General features: G+C 32.9%; 1 protein-coding gene across 1 annotated transcript in view; it reads left to right on the top strand.

Moving 5' to 3' along the window:
- The window catches only part of LOC134844667 (uncharacterized), a 31,784-nt gene extending 8,750 nt beyond the window's left edge, over positions 1 to 23,034 (top strand). The window contains exons 5-10 of the mRNA XM_063861468.1: positions 816 to 1,054; positions 17,878 to 18,023; positions 18,449 to 18,762; positions 21,569 to 21,733; positions 21,984 to 22,148; positions 22,791 to 23,034. Coding sequence (XP_063717538.1) covers positions 816 to 1,054; positions 17,878 to 18,023; positions 18,449 to 18,762; positions 21,569 to 21,733; positions 21,984 to 22,148; positions 22,791 to 22,813 — 1,052 coding nt within the window. The 3' untranslated portion in view covers positions 22,814 to 23,034. The remainder of the gene's footprint in view (positions 1 to 815; positions 1,055 to 17,877; positions 18,024 to 18,448; positions 18,763 to 21,568; positions 21,734 to 21,983; positions 22,149 to 22,790) is intronic.

The raw sequence follows: 23,034 nt of genomic DNA, 5'->3' as shown, positions 1-23,034 counted from the left end.
AGCATAAATAAGCTAATGTAAGCCTGCTCACTTGCTCGAAAGAAGACAAAAAAATCAAAAATATCAAACCGGTTTTCCTCGACACGAGGAACATTATTTTATGTCTCGTTCGAGTCACCACTTAAAGAGCTTTAATATGATATATCACTAAGTCCCAGGATTATTTTGCATGGAAAAGCTGAAAATAAAACTAAAGCACACCCGAATTTAATGTTACTCCCCGTTTTCAATGGTCAGAACAATAAACAAACAAATGAGAGCAAATGAGAATCATTAACAAAATTATAAAATATTAGGATTCAAGGACGTAAAATTATCCGCGATTTCAACGAGGAAAAATGATATCATATGTATATGAAAATGATATCATTTGGATATATATAAACTAAAAAGAATATTTGCTTTTATTTTTCTCAAAACACTTTTGTATACATAAAAGCTGCTGCAGAATTGAGCGTTTTATTATATATTGAGCGTTTTATATTAAGAAGCTAAAAGGTTTCGTTTTCCGTTTTCCAAGAAAAGGTAATCTATATTTCAAAGTTAACATCTAGATAAAATGCGGTTAAAATTCTGTCGTCGAGACAAAATCAGAAAAAAAACGAAGGTATGCCCAGAAGCTATTTTTTATGGAAACCTTTAACTTGATATAAAATCTGGCATGAAATAAAACATTAGCTCATCGTACTCAGATGTTTAGTAAAGAAATTACGTAATTAGCATTGAAAACCAAGCTCTGGTTTGGGGGTATATGCCAACGAAAAATTATAACTTAAAAAAGTCTAAAAGTTCCATTGGCTTTGATTGGCGTTTAGGTGTATTTGCGGCTTTGGAAATGATCCCCTTGAAGCCTAACAAACACGCTGGCCCAATACAACACCCCCAGAACCCAATCAGTCTCTGCGCCCTAGATTCTCTGCACCTGAAGAAAGAAGGAAGGTGCGAACTGAAAAGCGTAGAACGAAATCCTCATATATGTGAAAAACAGGAGAAGACACAAGCACAAACAAACGAAATCGAAAAGGCCATAACCCTAACAGTGCACATCGCTAAGGTTAAAAAAAATAAATTTAGGATTAGAGTTTGTCGAAAGTTGATTTGAAAACCGAAAGGTCCATTGTGCGTAGAAAAATCTGGGATCAATTGAACAAACTCCCGTTCTCGCCTAGTTTTTAGTTTAATGAGTATACTTCATACATGTTTAAAAGGCTTTGAAAAAAAGCCGTTTGAGTTTTTTAAAGCAACCAATAATTTACAATTTCCAAGCAAACCCCGAAACTTTTGTAATTTTGCAAAAAACTAAAGTAAAAAATTTAACCAAAAAAGACAAAACTTTACGTCTGAGGTTTCATACATTTTTAATACTTTACAAAGTGACGGCAAACATACATGTATATAATAATATAGATTTTTTGCTAATTTAGCAAAGCTTATAACAATAACAATTTTTAGTTCAAAAAAAGCTAACAACTGTCAGAAAACAACTTGGGGGCACTTAGCAAATAGCAACGAAAGAATTGATGCAAGATAAACATGACAAGAGGTTCTTAACACGACAAAGCTTTTAGACAACATTTTTTCCAATTTTTGCTAAACGACCACCATTTCGAAGGAAAAAAACAATTCAAAGTCTTACGAGGCAATATAAACGCATTCAGCCACACCGATATCTGATAATCTAAACTCATTACCAATAATTGTGGAGCCAATAAATCAGCAATTTTATAGGGGCGAATGGTTAACGGAAGGCGTTAGGGACAAAAATTCAGCGAAAAGCAGGAATGCCCTAAAAGCATTTCTCAATCCGAAGTCTTGATAAATTGCAAGTTAAGGTCTGTATGGATGTCGATGTCAAATGTCTATACAGATTGCCGTGAAGATTTGAGCACGAAACAGGGCAGCGCAAAGCATAGAGGGTTCAAAGTTTGTTAAAAAACATCTTAAAATTCAAACCGATGCAATGTTTCTCATAACTTTAAGACAAACTATATAGATACCTGGCGTTGACGTAAACAAAATATCATGAAGTAAAATTTATCCGGCGTTGGATTGAAAAAATTTGTGGAATCTTCTTGCCTTGTCTTGCCGGGGGCAAAGTAGGGCAGCATTGGTCAGGCAAGGCAAGGCAAGAAGTGTCAGGGCAGTGTAAGACAAGGCATGGCTGTGCACGGGAACAAGGGTCAATGCAGCGCAAAGCAGGGCCGGACAAGGCAAGGCAGTGCAACGCAAGGCAGGACAACGAAAGGTAAGAGAGGACAGGGCAAGGCAAGGAAGCGTGCGTCAGGGCAGCGCAGGGCAGGGCAACGTAAGGCAAGACAGAGCAGCGTGAGGTAGGGTAGGGCAGCTCATGGCAAGGCAGGGCAGCGTAAAGCAAGTCAGAGTAGCATAAAGCAAGGAAGGGCAGCATAGAGCAAGTCAAGGCAGGGCAGAGCACGACAAGGGGGACTAGAGTAGCGTAAGGCATGCCACCATAAAGCAAATCTTGGCAGCGCAAGGCAAGGAGGGGCAACGCAGTGTCAGGCCAGGCAGCGCAGTGCAAATCAGGACAGCACAAAGCATAAAAGGGTAGCGCAGATCAAAGCTGGCGGCTCAGAGCAAGGAGAGACAGGGCAGCGCAGAGCAAAGATGGGCAGAGCAGCGCAGTGCAAGGAGGTGCAGCGCAAGGCAGGGCAGGATCGCAAAAAGGCATAGCTGGTTAGTGTAAAGCAAAAAGGGGCAAGGCAAGACAAGACATGGATGTTCTAGACGTTTTTTCACTACGACGTGCGAATAAAGGTTAAGTTAGAATATTTTAATTAGGTCAAGGCCAAATGTTTGAAATGTTGGCTTGAAATTTTAAGAAACATTACTTCAAATGTTCATGAAAAAAATTTACAAAATTTCAACCCTTGGTTGCTTGTTAGCGGCAGCGTACTTTTAGGTTAATAGTAAGCGACTGATAATATCCAAACCATCAAAAAAAAGTTCATAACAGTATAAAATCTGCAAAAATGTGAAGTATAAACGCAAACCTTTAGGTCAAAACTTTACATTTAAGTAAGATTAAAAAAGTAATTTCATTAAGCAAAGAGGCAAAACATGGAGAAAAACATTTAATAGTTTAAATCCACTCTTGAGGCAAAACTTACGTCATTGAAACGTTTTTTAAGGCAGAAAACGTATAAAGCATCTTTAATTTTTAGGCAAGTTTTCGCATTTAGCAGTTTTAGAGTTAATGCTAGGAAAGCAAGACAATTGGTTACTAACACGAAAAGGCCCTTGGGCAAGAATTTTTTTCTCTTTCTACTGAGAGATCACTGTTTGGAGCAAAAAAATAAAATTATATATATTTTTGTGACGCAATTTAAATGCGCTTAGTCAAAATGGAACTTCTTAGCAAAAACACGACTCAATATCTTCGATTAATGTTCTGTTTTTCAACCATATATAAGCTTAGTCTTAGATTTAATAAGTCTTATTGTTCAAAATTTATTCACTTGAAAAGTTTTTTTGATGCCCTAACAAAAAGTGGTCAAAACTAAAATGGTGGGACTGTACAAATTGAATCCCGTAAGTCGTAATTAGTTTTCAGATGACAAAATTGAAGTTTGCTGAAAATTGTGTCAAGTTGTTCTATTTTCTCAGTTTTGAAAATTGTTCCCATTCCTTCGATCAGGCCTGCCGCACTAAGCCTGAGATAAAAAATGTTTTAAATTGATTTTTCTACAAAAAAGGCATAAAAATATATTTACTGTAGCCCATTTTGTTAAGTAAATTGATTTAGAATGGTTTTAATAAGTTTTAAAGCAGGGAAAATCAATTTTATCGCCTAAAAAGTCTCATCATAATTGATTTAATGAAACTATTTTTTTTTGTTTCGGAAAACATGAGCATTTTTTTACCCAGGAACTACCTTTATCGGAGTTCCAGAGAGCAAGATTCAATGTAACAGAGCTTTATACCGCAAACTATTGTGATGAAGGGAATCCGCTTTGAGTTTTGTTTTCTCTTCATTTTCTTTATCAACTTTCAAAGCGCAATTATGTTAAGCAAATTACATCTAACTTAAAAACTCATAACAAAAAGTTTTTGCTGCAAAACATATAGTTTTTAATTAAACTCGGCCAAAAATCAACACAAAAATGAATGAAATTTTTATAATTTTACCCTATTACCTTATTACGTTTTACCTTTAATTTTTTAGCTATTTCTTTATTTTTGATAAACCGGAGAATCTGAATATAATCTCTAAAGAATCTGTACAAAACTATTATATAGAAAAGTGGGAAAAAATCATTTTCGCTCGATTTAAACCAATTTCAATATTGGTCAAATCAGTATAAAAAAACCAAAAAAACTTGAAAAAAATTGTTTTTAATGTAATATGAACTGATTGGAATTGATTGTTGAAGCTACATCTTTGTATTAAAATAATTCGATTTTGAAGATCTTTCTATCATTATCTGTATAATTTTGATCCCCACTTTTCAAAGGTGGCTCATATAACCTTGTTACAAGTATATCAAAGTTAAGCGCACCCTTGAGAACTGGCAGAACAGAGTAACTAATGAAACTTCAGATGCACAGGGAAGAGGATCGAGTCCAGTCAGGGTTTTTTTTGTAATCTGGCGAAGAATTTTTTCTGTTCCAATTTTGCCGTAGGTTTGTTTTTTCCTAGATGATAGGGGACTCTAACAGGGATATGTTGATCAAAATTACATTTTGAATATTATCGGATTTTATAAATATGTATAAAATCAGATTTTCAACCTTCAGAAGACTGTAGCCTCCTACTTTTTATTGAATTGAAGGAGGTCAGTATCAAAGCACATTAGCTTTTATTTAAGGCTCAGGTCAAGTATCAACTTCGGTTATATTTTGGGAACAAAACATTGCAACTTACTTTAGACTGACAAACCAGATGAGCCAGAAAGAGGCGAGCAGGGGTCAGACAATCTGAGAAGTCATCTAAGATCCGTTTTAGAAATTGTTCCCATTCCTTCAATCAGGCCTGCCGCACTAAGCTTGAGATAAAAAATGTTTTAAATTGATTTTTCTACAAAAAAAAATGCATGAAAATCTATTTACTGTAGCCCATTTTGTTAAATAAATTGATTTAGAATGGTTTTAATAAGTTTTAAAGCAGGGAAAATCAATTTTATTGCCTAAAAAAACTCATCAAAATTGATTTAATGAAACTATTTTTTTTGTTTCGGAAAACATGAGCTTTTTTACCCAGGAATTACCTTAATCGGAGTTCCGGAGAGCAAGATTCAATGTAACAGAGCTTTATACCAGAAACTATTGTGATGAAGGGAATCCGCTTTGAGTTTTGTTTTCTCTTCATTTTCTTTATCAACTTTCAAAGCGCAATTATGTTAAGCAAATTACATCTAACTTAAAAACTCATAACAAAAAGTTATTGCTGCAAAACATATAGTTATTAATTAAACTCGGCCAAAAATCAACACAAAATTGAATGAAATTTTTATAATTTTACCCTATTACCTTATTACGTTTTACCTTTAGTTTTTTAGCTATTTCTTTATTTTTGATAAACCGGAGAATCTGAATATAATCTCTTAAGAATCTGTACAAAATTATTATATAGAAAAGTGGGAAAAAATCATTTTCGCTCGATTTATACCGATTTCAATGTTGGTCAAATCAGTATGAAAAAAACCAAAAAAACTTGAAAAAAATTGTTTTTAATGTAATATGAACTGATTGGAATTGATTGTTAAAGCTACATTTTTGTATCAAACTAATTCGATTTTGAAGATCTTTCTATCAATATCTGTATAATTTTGATCCCCACTTTTCAAAGGTGGCTCATATAACCTTGTTACAAGTATATCAAAGTTGAGCGCACCCTTGAGAACTGGCAGAACAGAGTAACTAATGAAACTTCAGATGCACAGGGAAGAGGATCGAGTCCAGCCAGGGGTATTTTTGTAATCTGGCGAAGAATTTTTTCTGTTCCAATTTTGCCGTAGGTTTGTTTTTTCCTAGATGATAGGGGACTCTAACAAGGATATGTTGATCAAAATTACATTTTGAATATTATCAGATTATATAAATATGTATAAAATCAGGTTTTCAACCTTCAGAAGACTGTAACCTCCTACTTTTTATTGAATTGAAGGAGGTCAGTATCAAATCACATTAGCTTTTATTTAAGGCTCAGGTCAAGTATCAACTTCGGTTATATTTTGGGAACAAAAAATTGCAACTTACTTTAGACTGACAAGCCAGATGAGCCAGAAAGAGGCGAGCAGGGGTCAGACAATCTGAGAAGTCATGTAAGATCCGTTTTGGAAATTGTTCCCATTCCTTCAATCAGGCCTGCCGAACTAAGCTTGAGATAAAAAATGTTTTAAATTGATTTTTCTACAGAAAAAAATGCATGAAAATTTATTTACTGTAGCCCATTTTGTTAAGTAAATTGATTTAGAATGGGTTTAATAAGTTTTAAAGCAGGGAAAATCAATTTTATTGCCTAAAAAGTCTCATCAAAAATAATTTAATGAAACTATTTTTTTTGTTTCGGAAAAATAATGAGCATTTTTTTACCCAGGAACTACCTTCATTGGAGTTCCAGAGAGCAAGATTCAATGTAACAGAGCTTTATACCGCAAACTATTGTGATGAAGGGAATCCGCTTTGAGTTTTGTTTTCTCTTCATTTTCTTTATCAACTTTCAAAGCGCAATTATGTTAAGCAAATTACATCTAACTTAAAAACTCATAACAAAAAGTTTTTGCTGCAAAACATATAGTTATTAATTAAACTCGGCCAAAAATCAACACAAAAATGAATGAAATTTTTATAATTTTACCCTATTACCTTATTACGTTTTACCTTTAATTTTTTAGCTATTTCTTTATTTTTGATAAACCGGAGAATCTGAATATAATCTCTAAAGAATCTGTACAAAACTATTATATAGAAAAGTGGGAAAAAATCATTTTCGCTCGATTTAAACCAATTTCAATATTGGTCAAATCAGTATAAAAAAACCAAAAAAACTTGAAAAAAATTGTTTTTAATGTAATATGAACTGATTGGAATTGATTGTTGAAGCTACATCTTTGTATTAAAATAATTCGATTTTGAAGATCTTTCTATCATTATCTGTATAATTTTGATCCCCACTTTTCAAAGGTGGCTCATATAACCTTGTTACAAGTATATCAAAGTTAAGCGCACCCTTGAGAACTGGCAGAACAGAGTAACTAATGAAACTTCAGATGCACAGGGAAGAGGATCGAGTCCAGTCAGGGTTTTGTTTGTAATCTGGCGAAGAATTTTTTCTGTTCCTATTTTGCCGTAGGTTTGTTTTTTCCTAGATGATAGGGGACTCTAACAGGGATATGTTGATCAAAATTACATTTTGAATATTATCGGATTTTATAAATATGTATAAAATCAGATTTTCAACCTTCAGAAGACTGTAGCCTCCTACTTTTTATTGAATTGAAGGAGGTCAGTATCAAAGCACATTAGCTTTTATTTAAGGCTCAGGTCAAGTATCAACTTCGGTTATATTTTGGGAACAAAAAATTGCAACTTACTTTAGACTGACAAGCCAGATGAGCCAGAAAGAGGCGAGCAGGGGTCAGACAATCTGAGAAGTCATCTAAGATCCGTTTTGGAAATTGTTCCCATTCCTTCAATCAGGCCTGCCGAACTAAGCTTGAGATAAAAAAATGTTTTAAATTGATTTTTCTACAGAAAAAAATGCATGAAAATTTATTTACTGTAGCCCATTTTGTTAAGTAAATTGATTTAGAATGGTTTTAATAAGTTTTAAAGCAGGGAAAATCAATTTTATTGCCTAAAAAGTCTCATCAAAATTAATTTAATGAAACTATTTTTTTTGTTTCGGAAAAATAATGAGCATTTTTTTTACCCAGGAACTACCTTCATTGGAGTTCCAGAGAGCAAGATTCAATGTAACAGAGCTTGATACCGCAAACTATTGTGATGAAGGGAATCCGCTTTGAGTTTTGTTTTCTCTTCATTTTCTTTATCAACTTTCAAAGCGCAATTATGTTAAGCAAATTACATCTAACTTAAAAACTCATAACAAAAAGTTTTTGCTGCAAAACATATAGTTATTAATTAAACTCGGCCAAAAATCAACACAAAATTGAATGGAATTTTTATAATTTTACCCTATTACCTTATTAAGTTTTACCTTTAATTTTTAAGCTATTTCTTTATTTTTGATAAACCGGAGAATCTGAATATAATCTCTAAAGAATCTGTACAAAATTATTAAATAGAAAAGTGGGAAAAAATCATTTTCGCTCGATTTAAACCGATTTCAATGTTGGTCAAATCAGTATTAAAAAAATCAAAAAAACTTGAAAAAAATTGTTTTTAATGTAAAATGAACTGATTGGAATTGATTGTTAAAGCTACATTTTTGTATCAAACTAATTCGATTTTGAAGATTTTCCATCATTATCTGTATAATTTTGATCCCCACTTTTCAAAGGTGGCTCATATAACCTTGTTACAAGTATATCAAAGTTAAGCGCACCCTTGAGAACTGGCAGAACAGAGTAACTAATGAAACTTCAGATGCACAGGGAAGAGGATCGAGTCCAGTCAGGGTTTTTTTTGTAATCTGGCGAAGAATTTTTTCTGTTCCAATTTTGCCGTAGGTTTGTTTTTTCCTAGATGATAGGGGACTCTAACAGGGATATGTTGATCAAAATTACATTTTGAATATTATCGGATTTTATAAATATGTATAAAATCAGATTTTCAACCTTCAGAAGACTGTAGCCTCCTACTTTTTATTGAATTGAAGGAGGTCAGTATCAAAGCACATTAGCTTTTATTTAAGGCTCAGGTCAAGTATTAACTTCGGTTATATTTTGGGAACAAAAAATTGCAACTTACTTTAGACTGACAAACCAGATGAGCCAGAAAGAGGCGAGCAGGGGTCAGACAATCTGAGAAGTCATCTAAGATCCGTTTTAGAAATTATTCCCATTCCTTCAATCAGGCCTGCCGCACTAAGCTTGAGATAAAAAATGTTTTAAATTGATTTTTCTACAGAAAAAAATGCATGAAAATCTATTTACTGTAGCCCATTTTGTTAAATAAATTGATTTAGAATGGTTTTAATAAGTTTTAAAGCAGGAAAAATCAATTTTATTGCTTAAAAAAACTCATCAAAATTGATTTAATGAAACTATTTTTTTTGTTTCGGAAAACATGAGCTTTTTTTACCCAGGAATTACCTTAATCGGAGTTCCGGAGAGCAAGATTCAATGTAACAGAGCTTTATACCAGAAACTATTGTGATGAAGGGAATCCGCTTTGAGTTTTGTTTTCTCTTCATTTTCTTTATCAACTTTCAAAGCGCAATTATGTTAAGCAAATTACATCTAACTTAAAAGCTCATAACAAAAAGTTTTTGCTGCAAAACATATAGTTATTAATTAAACTCGGCCAAAAATCAACACAAAATTGAATGAAATTTTTATAATTTTACCCTATTACCTTATTACGTTTTACCTTTAGTTTTTTAGCTATTTCTTTATTTTTGATAAACCGGAGAATCTGAATATAATCTCTTAAGAATCTGTACAAAATTATTATATAGAAAAGTGGGAAAAAATCATTTTCGCTCGATTTATACCGATTTCAATGTTGGTCAAATCAGTATGAAAAAAATCAAAAAAACTTGAAAAAAATTGTTTTTAATGTAAAATGAACTGATTGGAATTGATTGTTAAAGCTACATTTTTGTATCAAACTAATTCGATTTTGAAGATTTTCTATCATTATCTGTATAATTTTGATCCCCACTTTTCAAAGGTGGCTCATATAACCTTGTTACAAGTATATCAAAGTTAAGCGCACCCTTGAGAACTGGCAGAACAGAGTAACTAATGAAAATTCAGATGCACAGGGAAGAGGATCGAGTCCAGTCAGGGTTTTTTTTTGTAATCTGGCGAAGAATTTTTTCTGTTCCAATTTTGCCGTAGGTTTGTTTTTTCCTAGATGATAGGGGACTCTAACAGGGATATGTTGATCAAAATTACATTTTGAATATTATCGGATTTTATAAATATGTATAAAATCAGATTTTCAACCTTCAGAAGACTGTAGCCTCCTACTTTTTATTGAATTGAAGGAGGTCAGTATCAAAGCACATTAGCTTTTATTTAAGGCTCAGGTCAAGTATCAACTTCGGTTATATTTTGGGAACAAAAAATTGCAACTTACTTTAGACTGACAAACCAGATGAGCCAGAAAGAGGCGAGCAGGGGTCAGACAATCTGAGAAGTCATCTAAGATCCATTTTAGAAATTATTCCCATTCCTTCAATCAGGCCTGCCGCACTAAGCTTGAGATAAAAAATGTTTTAAATTGATTTTTCTACAGAAAAAAATGCATGAAAATCTATTTACTGTAGCCCATTTTGTTAAATAAATTGATTTAGAATGGTTTTATTAAGTTTTAAAGCAGGGAAAATTAATTTTATTGCCTAAAAAAACTCATCAAAATTGATTCAATGAAACTATTTTTTTTGTTTCGGAAAACATGAGCTTTTTTTACCCAGGAATTACCTTAATCGGAGTTCCGGAGAGCAAGATTCAATGTAACAGAGCTTTATACCAGAAACTATTGTGATGAAGGGAATCCGCTTTGAGTTTTGTTTTCTCTTCATTTTCTTTATCAACTTTCAAAGCGCAATTATGTTAAGCAAATTACATCTAACTTAAAAACTCATAACAAAAAGTTTTTGCTGCAAAACATATAGTTATTAATTAAACTCGGCCAAAAATCAACACAAAATTGAATGAAATTTTTATAATTTTACCCTATTACCTTATTACGTTTTACCTTTAGTTTTTTAGCTATTTCTTTATTTTTGATAAACCGGAGAATCTGAATATAATCTCTTAAGAATCTGTACAAAAATATTATTTAGAAAAGTGGGAAAAAATCATTTTCGCTCGATTTATACCGATTTCAATGTTGGTCAAATCAGTATGAAAAAAACCAAAAAAACTTGAAAAAAGTTGTTTTTAATGTAATATGAACTGATTGGAATTGATTGTTAAAGCTACATTTTTGTATCAAACTAATTCGATTTTGAAGATTTTCTATCATTATCTGTATAATTTTGATCCCCACTTTTCAAAGGTGGCTCATATAACCTTGTTACAAGTATATCAAAGTTAAGCGCACCCTTGAGAACTGGCAGAACAGAGTAACTAATGAAACTTCAGATGCACAGGGAAGAGGATCGAGTCCAGTCAGGGTTTTTTTTGTAATCTGGCGAAGAATTTTTTCTGTTCCAATTTTGCCGTAGGTTTGTTTTTTCCTAGATGATAGGGGACTCTAACAGGGATATGTTGATCAAAATTACATTTTGAATATTATCGGATTTTATAAATATGTATAAAATCAGATTTTCAACCTTCAGAAGACTGTAGCCTCCTACTTTTTATTGAATTGAAGGAGGTCAGTATCAAAGCACATTAGCTTTTATTTAAGGCTCAGGTCAAGTATCAACTTCGGTTATATTTTGGGAACAAAAAATTGCAACTTACTTTAGACTGACAAACCAGATGAGCCAGAAAGAGGCGAGCAGGGGTCAGACAATCTGAGAAGTCATCTACGATCCGTTTTAGAAATTATTCCCATTCCTTCAATCAGGCCTGCCGCACTAAGCTTGAGATGAAAAATGTTTTAAATTGATTTTTCTACAGAAAAAAATGCATGAAAATCTATTTACTGTAGCCCATTTTGTTAAATAAATTGATTTAGAATGGTTTTATTAAGTTTTAAAGCAGGGAAAATTAATTTTATTGCCTAAAAAAACTCATCAAAATTGATTCAATGAAACTATTTTTTTTGTTTCGGAAAACATGAGCTTTTTTTACCCAGGAATTACCTTAATCGGAGTTCCGGAGAGCAAGATTCAATGTAACAGAGCTTTATACCAGAAACTATTGTGATGAAGGGAATCCGCTTTGAGTTTTGTTTTCTCTTCATTTTCTTTATCAACTTTCAAAGCGCAATTATGTTAAGCAAATTACATCTAACTTAAAAACTCATAACAAAAAGTTTTTGCTGCAAAACATATAGTTATTAATTAAACTCGGCCAAAAATCAACACAAAATTGAATGAAATTTTTATAATTTTACCCTATTACCTTATTACGTTTTACCTTTAGTTTTTTAGCTATTTCTTTATTTTTGATAAACCGGAGAATCTGAATATAATCTCTTAAGAATCTGTACAAAATTATTATATAGAAAAGTGGGAAAAAATCATTTTCGCTCGATTTATACCGATTTCAATGTTGGTCAAATCAGTATGAAAAAAACCAAAAAAACTTGAAAAAAGTTGTTTTTAATGTAATATGAACTGATTGGAATTGATTGTTAAAGCTACATTTTTGTATCAAACTAATTCGATTTTGAAGATCTTTCTATCATTATCTGTATAATTTTGATCCCCACTTTTCAAAGGTGGCTCATATAACCTTGTTACAAGTATATCAAAGTTGAGCGCACCCTTGAGAACTGGCAGATCAGAGTAACTAATGAAACTTCAGATGCACAGGGAAGAGGATCGAGTCCAGCCAGGGGTATTTTTGTAATCTGGCGAAGAATTTTTTCTGTTCCAATTTTGCCGTAGGTTTGTTTTTTCCTAGATGATAGGGGACTCTAACAAGGATATGTTGATCAAAATTACATTTTGAATATTATCAGATTTTATGAATATGTATAAAATCAGGTTTTCAACCTTCAGAAGACTGTAGCCTCCTATTTTTTATTGAATTGAAGGAAGTCAGTATCAAAGCACATTAGCTTTTATTTAAGGCTCAGGTCAAGTATCAACTTCGGTTATATTTTGTGAACAAAAAATTGCAACTTACTTTAGACTGACAAACCAGATGAGCCAGAAAGAGGCGAGCAGGGGTCAGACAATCTGAGAAGTCATCTAAGATCCGTTTTGGAAATTGTTCCCATTCCTTCAATCAGGCCTGCCGCACTAAGCTTGAGATAAAAAATGTTTTAAATTGATTTTTTTACAGAAAAAAATGCATGAAAATTTATTTACTGTAGCCCATTTTGTTAAGTAAATGGATTTAGAATGGTTTTAATAAGTTTTAAAGCAGGGAAAATCAATTTTATTGCCTAAAAAGTCTCATCAAAATTAATTTAATGAAACTTTTTTTTTGTTTCGGAAAAATAATGAGCATTTTTTTTACCCAGGAACTACCTTCATCGGAGTTCCAGAGAGCAAGATTCAATGTAACAGAGCTTCATACCGCAAACTATTTTGATGAAGGGAATCCGCTTTGAGTTTTGTTTTCTCTTCATTTTCTTTATCAACTTTCAAAGCGCAATTATGTTAAGCAAATTACATCTAACTTAAAAACTCATAACAAAAAGTTTTTGCTGCAAAACATATAGTTATTAATTAAACTCGGCCAAAAATCAACACAAAATTGAAAGAAATTTTTATAATTTTACCCTTTTACCTTATTACGTTTTACCTTTAATTTTTTAGCTATTTCTTTATTTTTGATAAACCGGAGAATCTGAATATAATCTCTAAAGAATCTGTACAAAATTATTAAATAGAAAAGTGGGAAAAAATCATTTACGCTCGATTTAAACCGATTTCAATGTTGGTCAAATCAGTATGAAAAAAATCAAAAAAACTTGAAAAAAATTGTTTTTAATGTAAAATGAACTGATTGGAATTGATTGTTAAAGCTACATTTTTGTATCAAACTAATTCGATTTTGAAGATTTTCTATCATTATCTGTATAATTTTGATCCCCACTTTTCAAAGGTGGCTCATATAACCTTGTTACAAGTATATCAAAGTTAAGCGCACCCTTGAGAACTGGCAGAACAGAGTAACTAATGAAACTTCAGATGCACAGGGAAGAGGATCGAGTCCAGCCAGGGGTATTTTTGTAATCTGGCGAAGAGTTTTTTCTGTTCCAATTTTGCCGTAGGTTTGTTTTTTCCTAGATGATAGGGGACTCTAACAGGGATATGTTGATCAAAATTACATTTTGAATATTATCAGATTTTATGAATATGTATAAAATCAGGTTTTCAACCTTCAGAAGACTGTAGCCTCCTATTTTTTATTGAATTGAAGGAAGTCAGTATCAAAGCACATTAGCTTTTATTTAAGGCTCAGGTCAAGTATCAACTTCGGTTATATTTTGTGAACAAAAAATTGCAACTTACTTTAGACTGACAAACCAGATGAGCCAGAAAGAGGCGAGCAGGGGTCAGACAATCTGAGAAGTCATCTAAGATCCGTTTTGGAAATTGTTCCCATTCCTTCAATCAGGCCTGCCGCACTAAGCTTGAGATAAAAAATGTTTTAAATTGATTTTTCTACAGAAAAAAATGCATGAAAATTTATTTACTGTAGCCCATTTTGTTAAGTAAATTGATTTAGAATGGTTTTAATAAGTTTTAAAGCAGGGAAAATCAATTTTATTGCCTAAAAAGTCTCATCAAAATTAATTTAATGAAACTTTTTTTTTGTTTCGGAAAAATAATGAGCATTTTTTTTTACCCAGGAACTACCTTCATCGGAGTTCCAGAGAGCAAGATTCAATGTAACAGAGCTTTATACCGCAAACTATTGTGATGAAGGGACTCCGCTTTGAGTTTTGTTTTCTCTTCATTTTCTTTATCAACTTTCAAAGCGCAATTATGTTAAGCAAATTACATCTAACTTAAAAACTCATAACAAAAAGTTTTTGCTGCAAAACATATAGTTATTAATTAAACTCGGCCAAAAATCAACACAAAATTGAATGAAATTTTTATAATTTTACCCTTTTACCTTATTACGTTTTACCTTTAATTTTTTAGCTATTTCTTTATTTTTGATAAACCGGAGAATCTGAATATAATCTCTAAAGAATCTGTACAAAGTTATTAAATAGAAAAGTGGGAAAAAATCATTTTCGCTCGATTTAAACCAATTTCAATGTTGGTCAAATCAGTATGAAAAAACCAAAAAAAACTTGAAAAAAATTGTTTTTAATGTAATATGAATTGATTGGAATTGATTGTTGAAGCTACATTTTTGTATCAAACTAATTCGATTTTGAAGATCTTTCTATCATTATCTGTATAATTTTGATCCCCACTTTTCAAAGGCGGCTCATATAACCTTGTTACAAGTATATCAAATATAAGCGCACCCTTGAGAAATGGCTGAACAGAGTAACTAATGAAACTTCAGATGCACAGGGAAGAGGATCGAGTCCAGCCAGGGGTATTTTTGTAATCTGGCGAAGAATTTTTTCTGTTCCAATTTTGCCGTACGTTTGTTTTTTCCTAGATGATAGGGGACTCTAACAGGGATATGTTGATCAAAATTACATTTTGAATATTATCAGATTTTATAAGTATGTATAAAATCAGGTTTTCAACCTTCAGAAGACTGTAGCCTCCTACTTTTTATTGAATTGAAGGAGGTCAGTATCAAAGCACATTAGCTTTTATTTAAGGCTCAGGTCAAGTATCAACTTCGGTTATATTTTGGGAACAAAAAATTGCAACTTACTTTAGACTGACAAACCAGATGAACCAGAAAGAGGCGAGCAGGGGTCAGACAATCTGAGAAGTCATCTACGATCCGTTTTGGAAATTGTTCCCATTCCTTCAATCAGGCCTACCGCACTAAGCTTGAGATAAAAATGTTTTAAATTGATTTTTCTACAGAAAAAAATGCATGAAAATTTATTTACTGTAGCCCATTTTGTTAAGTAAATTGATTTAGAATGGTTTTAATAAGTTTTAAGGCAGGGAAAATCAATTTTATTGCCTAAAAAGTCTCATCAAAATTAATTTAATGAAACTATTTTTTTTGTTTCGGAAAAATAATGAGCATTTTTTTTACCCAGGAACTACCTTCATCGGAGTTCCAGAGAGCAAGATTCAATGTAACAGAGCTTTATACCGCAAACTATTGTGATGAAGGGAATCCGCTTTGAGTTTTGTTTTCTCTTCATTTTCTTTATCAACTTTCAAAGCGCAATTATGTTAAGCTTATTACATCTAACTTAAAAACTCATAACAAAAAGTTTTTGCTGCAAAACATATAGATATTAATTAACCTCGGCCAAAAATCAACACAAAATCGAATGAAATTTTTATAATTTTTACCCTATTACCTTCTTACGTTTTACCTTCAATTTTTTAGCTATTTCTCTATTCTTGATAAACCGGAGAATCTGAATATAATCTCTAAAGAATCTGTACAAAATTATTATATAGAAAAGTGGGAAAAAATCATTTTCGCTCGATTTAAATCGATTTCAATGTTGGTCAAATCAGGATGAAAATGAAACCAAAAAAAACTTGAAAAAAATTGTTTTTAATGTGTTATGAACTGATTGGAATTGATTGTTAAAGCTACATTTTTGTATCAAACTAAATCGATTTTGAAGATCTTTCTATCATTATCTGTATAATTTTGATCCCCATTTTTCAAAGTTGGCTCATATAACCTTGTTACAAGTATATCAAAGTTTTAAGCGCACCCTTGAGAACTGGCAGAACAGAGTAACTATTGAAACTTCAGATGCACAGGGAAGTGGATCGAGTCCAGCCAGGGGTATTTTTGTAATCTGGCGAAGAATTTTTTCTGTTCCAAGTTTGCCGTAGGTTTGTTTTCTCCTAGATGACAGGGGACTCTAACAGGGATATGTTGATCAACAGGGATATGTTGATTTAGAATGGTTTTAATAAGTTTTAAGGCAGGGAAAATCAATTTTATTGCCTAAAAAGTCTCATCAAAATTAATTTAATGAAACTATTTTTTTTGTTTCGGAAAAATAATGAGCATTTTTTTTACCCAGGAACTACCTTCATCGGAGTTCCAGAGAGCAAGATTCAATGTAACAGAGCTTTATACCGCAAACTATTGTGATGAAGGGAATCCGCTTTGAGTTTTGTTTTCTCTTCATTTTCTTTATCAACTTTCAAAGCGCAATTATGTTAAGCTTATTACATCTAACTTAAAAACTCATAACAAAAAGTTTTTGCTGCAAAACATATAGATATTAATTAAACTCGGCCAAAAATCAACACAAAATCGAATGAAATTTTTATAATTTTTACCCTATTACCTTCTTACGTTTTACCTTCAATTTTTTAGCTATTTCTCTATTCTTGATAAACCGGAGAATCTGAATATAATCTCTAAAGAATCTGTACAAAATTATTATATAGAAAAGTGGGAAAAAATCATTTTCGCTCGATTTAAATCGATTTCAATGTTGGTCAAATCAGGATGAAAATGAAACCAAAAAAACTTGAAAAAAATTGTTTTTAATGTGTTATGAACTGATTGGAATTGATTGTTAAAGCTACATTTTTGTATCAAACTAAATCGATTTTGAAGATCTTTCTATCATTATCTGTATAATTTTGATCCCCACTTTTCAAAGTTGGCTCATATAACCTTGTTACAAGTATATCAAAGTTTTAAGCGCACCCTTGAGAACTGGCAGAACAGAGTAACTATTGAAACTTCAGATGCACAGGGAAGTGGATCGAGTCCAGCCAGGGGTATTTTTGTAATCTGGCGAAGAATTTTTTCTGTTCCAAGTTTGCCGTAGGTTTGTTTTCTCCTAGATGACAGGGGACTCTAACAGGGATATGTTGATCAAAATTACATTTTGAATATTATCAGATTTTATAAATATGTATAAAATCAAGTTTTCAAGCTTCAGAAGACTGTAGCCTCCTACTTTTTATTGAATTGAAGGAGGTCAGTATCACAGCAGATTACCTTTTATTTAAGGCTCAGGTCAAGTATCAACTTCGGTTATATTTTGGGAACAAAAAATTGCAACTTACTTTAGACTGACAAACCAGATGAGCCAGAAGGAGGCGAGCAGGAGTCAGACAATCTGAGAAGTCATCTAAGATCCTTCTGGGTGATTTATGTGGTGATCGGGACCCTCTTGTTCATCATCGGTGCCCTGTTCGCCACAGTCATCTACTGCTGGTAATTCCGCTGAAAACATCCAACCACACTTTCTTTCGAACATTTAATTACATAACTCCTAACGCATTCATGAACGCAATATCTTGTCTAGAATATCTTGTCATGTAATACTAAAAACGTTTTTTTTTGTGTTTAGCCACGCCGGATTTAAGATTTTTGCAAGGAGGCTGCGAAACTTAAAAAAAAACAATTTTCAACAGTTTTTTCAACAGTATCAGCACCGTAAAGCATTTTAAGTAACTAAAAATAGGCCGATGACGTCAAAAACCTGAAGTTTTTTAAAGTTTAGACCGCCCTCAAATTTTGAGTTAATCAACATGCAATCCACGTTAAGCCATCCCACTCAAATCCGCAATTTGGAAATTGTAATTTTTCGTCGGATACAGTGATCAAGAAAACAAAAATGACAGCTGCGATTTCTGTAGGCGATGCAACAAACCAAAGGAAACTGAGCATCCTATAAATACAGGACGACTGACTGTGGGCACATCCCTTCCCCGATCAATGCACACTTCCAACTCAGTAAACAATCCGAGCTACCATCCCCATTTCGTGAACAACCATGCTTCTTCTCCACTCGACGAGCAGCGCCAGAACCTTCCGATGAGTGTGTTCCTGCGTCCACCAGATGAAAACTATACACAGCGCCAGCCCGAGTCAACGTACTTTGTTTACGATCGCGTTGGCGGAAGGCAAAACCAGACGCCAACCGAACAAACCGACTATTCGTCACTTCCAGGTTCTATTTAAAAGATTTTCTGCCATGTCGCCTATCATTTGAAACATTCTACTCACATTTTGTAATCTTACTACAATTTTTAGGCAAAATCCATCGAAAGCTAAATATTCTTCAAAAGTCGGAGCATAAAACTTCCTTTTGTTTCTCGCAGCAAATTTTGCTCTGCAAGAAAATGCTTACAAAATTATGAGCACCTAGTTACTCTTTTTCATATTTTTTTTTCTGTTTGCTTATTAATTTTATTTTTCCACAATTTTTGATGAACCTATTGCGGTATATAAGGTTGGGAATTTTAGTTTTTGTTGTGGAACCAATTTTAAATTCCTAAACAAGGATAGCCGGTTACTGTGCAAATAGCACAGAATATTCAACCATAGTCTTTGAAAAACTGCGGTTTAAAACGCTTTTTTTCCAAATTAGTGTTTTTCTGCTTGATGTATGTGATAAAAAAAATCTGATTCAAAAACTTAATTTAATCATATTAGACAGTCATCGTGATATAGGCAAATTTAACAAAAAATGTTGTAGAAAAATGACTAGAAAAACAAAAAAGAAATTTACAAGACTTTTCTTTTTTCAAATTTTTTTTTAGAAAATTTTTAATTTTTTTTAAATGTTTTTGGTTGCCAAATTGAGCTTAAAAATCTCTTAAACTAGTTTTAATTGCTTAAAAATATGTTTTAAGGTCTCAATTTAGGCATAATTCAGCTGTTGTAAGCCTGCTCGCGTGCTTTATTTGCTCGAATTAAGACGAAAAGATCTAAAATTTCAAACAGGTTTTTCTCGACACTCGAAAAAAAGTTTGGGAATTTTTTAACATGGTTCGAATCACAACTGAAAGGGCTTTAATATGATGTATCAACCCAGTCCGATGATTTTTTGTGGTACCTGATTTAGCGTGGAAAACAAAAAGAAAAAATTAAAACACACCCGAATAACAATTTCCTCCCCATTTTCAATCGTCAGAAAAATATTGATATTGATACTCTGAGGTTCTATGTGACAGATATTCCACCTTTGATCACTTAACCAAAAAGGATAATTTGAAAAATGTTAATGTGGCCGAATTGGCATTACTAATGCGCTATATATTGGTTCCTAGTAACACGTAGGCTCAAAGCTATTACAAACAAAATTTAGGCATATTAATTGTTCAAATAATGTTAAGCTGGGTGCAAAATTTATCACTGTGAAAGTTACTTCGGGAACGGAGAAAAATCAAATAAAATTCAGTTTATATTTTATGTTGTTTTCGAACAACTTCATCAATAATTGGAAAAAATTCATAAGACACCTAAAACTAACGCCGAAACGAAGAGCATTCCCAGGTTTTAAAAAAAAAGACTGCTTGTACTAGGATGAAGCCTCAGCAGTTCAACATTTCTAAGAAAATTTTTCTTTAAATATTTCAATAAAAAATGCATTTCTTCCAGTTTATTTTCAAATTTCTGCCGCACACGGATTCTCAAAACTTGTTTTGGTATGATTTCTTTGCCTGAATATATTGTCATTGGCGCTTTGCAATAACAAATAGGGGAAAATTTGCTCAACAAAAGATTGCAAATTGGCAATTTCCAAATCCCTATGCTCTAACAAAAAACCCTAGCGCATGTGAAACATTTTTTTAAATTTTCAGACTGGCTGTTTGACCACAGTTATAATTATAAACCCATTTAATCTCAACAAAATGTGTGCATGTGTGCACGATTGCAAGTTTGTGAGTGGCACACACACGCAAACACACTCACACACACACAAAACCGATCACACAAACAATTATAAACACACAAACACTCACACAATGAAGCTTGTTATTTTTTTAGTAACTTCTTAGTTTTTTTAGTTTCGATGCACTTCCGTACCTATGGAATTTCCTGTGCACAATCTGAAATTCTTTTTTTTCTTACAATAATTGATTCTTAGATCTGAAATTGTTTATTTCATATCTTGATAAGAGTTTAAAAATTTGAATTTGAAAGAGAAAACTTCAGGTCTGAAATAACCTTGAAAAACAAAATTGCAGATCTGAAATTAGACCTGAGAAATCTTTTTTTAAATTATAATTTAACTTATGCATTTAGAGCAAACAATTGAATTTTTATTTTTTGATGTCTCTCTAATACACAATTATGTTTAGATTAATCAGCGGTTAAAAAACTTCCAAATAGTTTCGCAAACAGTTTTTTTCGATCTATATTTTTGTTCAAGCGTGATAGAAAGTTTTCAAAAACTGTTAGAAGACCTATCGATTTTTTAATTTTCATGCGCTACTTATGAGTTTCCAATGCTTATCTCATGCTTGAGGAAACATATTTTGGCAGCATCCCTTTGGAGACTTTGCTGAGTACCTGCTGGTAAACAGCAGAAGCTATCAAATACAAAAGTATTAAAACTATCACAATTTGTGTTAGAAACGTTGATTTTTCAGATCTGAAATAACCAAGAAGAATTCAATTTCAGATCTAACATTAGATCTGAAATGAATCATTCCTAAAGAATCCAAGCGTTATTTTAAAAATTCACAACCCATTTCAAATCTGAAATTTAGGTCTGGAAAAGATTATTTCAGATCTGAATTAGAACATTTACTTGGTACGGGCTAGTTTGTCATTACATAAATGATAAGTGACTTAATTTATCCGCTTTTGCACGTTTTTCAGCACTACAGCGTTTCCGAAACATCTCATAAAAACTTGAAGCAAGATTGAAAAATGTTCTAAATTCATATATAACTCGATCTTACAGACTAGATTTGTGTCGTCCTATGAGTACGCAGTGGCGACCTCAATGATTTTATAAATTCTAGGCCATCATTACTCCAATCCAGAATTGAGTCAAAGAGAAGATACACTTGCACACCAGACAGAGCCACCTGATGTTACAGATGGCATCAGTTCTCAACAACGGTTTGCCACACCTGATGGGGTAGACAACAGTACAAGTGAAGAGGCAGTATCTCTACTCTCGACAGGTGAGCGATAAACATGAGAAACGGTGGTGAAGAGGTTATGTCTTCGCCTCCCATTCACTGGGTCGTTAGTTCGAAGCCCAACTTGATGCCTGCTCGTTTCTTACAATTGGGCAGTTTTAGCCATCCCAGAATAATAATCAAATTCTGCACGTATAGTTCGTAACTTGGGACACAGAAGCGGTTCTCTGTAAAGAGCTGAACAGCTCGTATTTTGACACAGCTCCTTGTGGATAATTTGTCTTGACTTAAGGTGCTTTTGGCGACGTGTGCACGGGAACAAAGGGTTGTCACGTGGAACTGTCTAATAAAAGAGACCAAGCAGGCAACGATCAAAAAGAAAAACCAGAAGCAAGCCAAGATACTTCTGAAACTACGTCACATGATCAGCCTATCCAAACAGAAGGATACATGGAAGGCAAGAGATCCAATCATTCACATACGATAGCCGGAACACGATTGCTGATGCGACTAATCACATCAATTGCAAATGGTAGTCGGCTAAGAATCGTTTTTTGCTACGAATTATTAACCAACCACAATTTATTACCATGCCAACTCTAAAATAAGTCTTTGCAAATATGCAAATAGGATTAAATGAGTGTTTTACGTTGTTGGTTAATAATTCGCAGCAAAAACGATTCGTAGCCCGCTACATCTTTTGCAATTTAACTGTACTCATATGTATTCGTAGCAGGTGAATAGTCGCATCAGCAATCGTATTCGGCTATCAAAAGTTGAGTGAAGAATATTAATTTCAAATGCAGCGCATTAGTAAGGAGAAAATTTTTCATCAGCTGCGCTAAAATCATCATCTGCTACGAATCGTGCAACAATTTTAGTGCTCAAAGAGGATAACTCCATCTCATAAATAGCCTGAAATGGTTTTTTCAATTACAAAACTACTCTTTGGTTCCTTAAAAATGGGTATCTGTTTTTGTACAGGAAGCCAAGAAAGTTCAGTTACCAGTTAGATCTAGAAGTCCATTGCAAAAACTTTCCATCATCTCTGCAATAGTTCAAGCATTAAGCAAAATGATCATTTTTTTAATCGTTTCAGATCCACGAGAATCTTTGGTGTAGTGAAGATGTCAGCTTCCGCCAAAAAGAAACTGCCGCAACGCCATATCAGCTCAGCGCAAACAGATTTTGTCGTAAGAACTCGGGCATTAAAAAAATCATTTGTGCTAGCCTTGTAATAAAATCCATATCCAGTTTGCTTTCGTTAATTTTGATTAAAATTGATATGATGGATGAGGCTCGTTTTGCATGAATTGTTGTGCTGATTTTGATTATAAGCATCG

The sequence above is a fragment of the Symsagittifera roscoffensis genome, chromosome 4 (genome assembly GCF_963678635.1).
Source record: "Symsagittifera roscoffensis chromosome 4, txSymRosc1.1, whole genome shotgun sequence".
NCBI lineage: Eukaryota > Metazoa > Xenacoelomorpha > Acoela > Convolutidae > Symsagittifera > Symsagittifera roscoffensis.
Note: the sequence above shows the minus strand (reverse complement) of the source record. Positions and strands in the feature narration are given on the sequence as shown.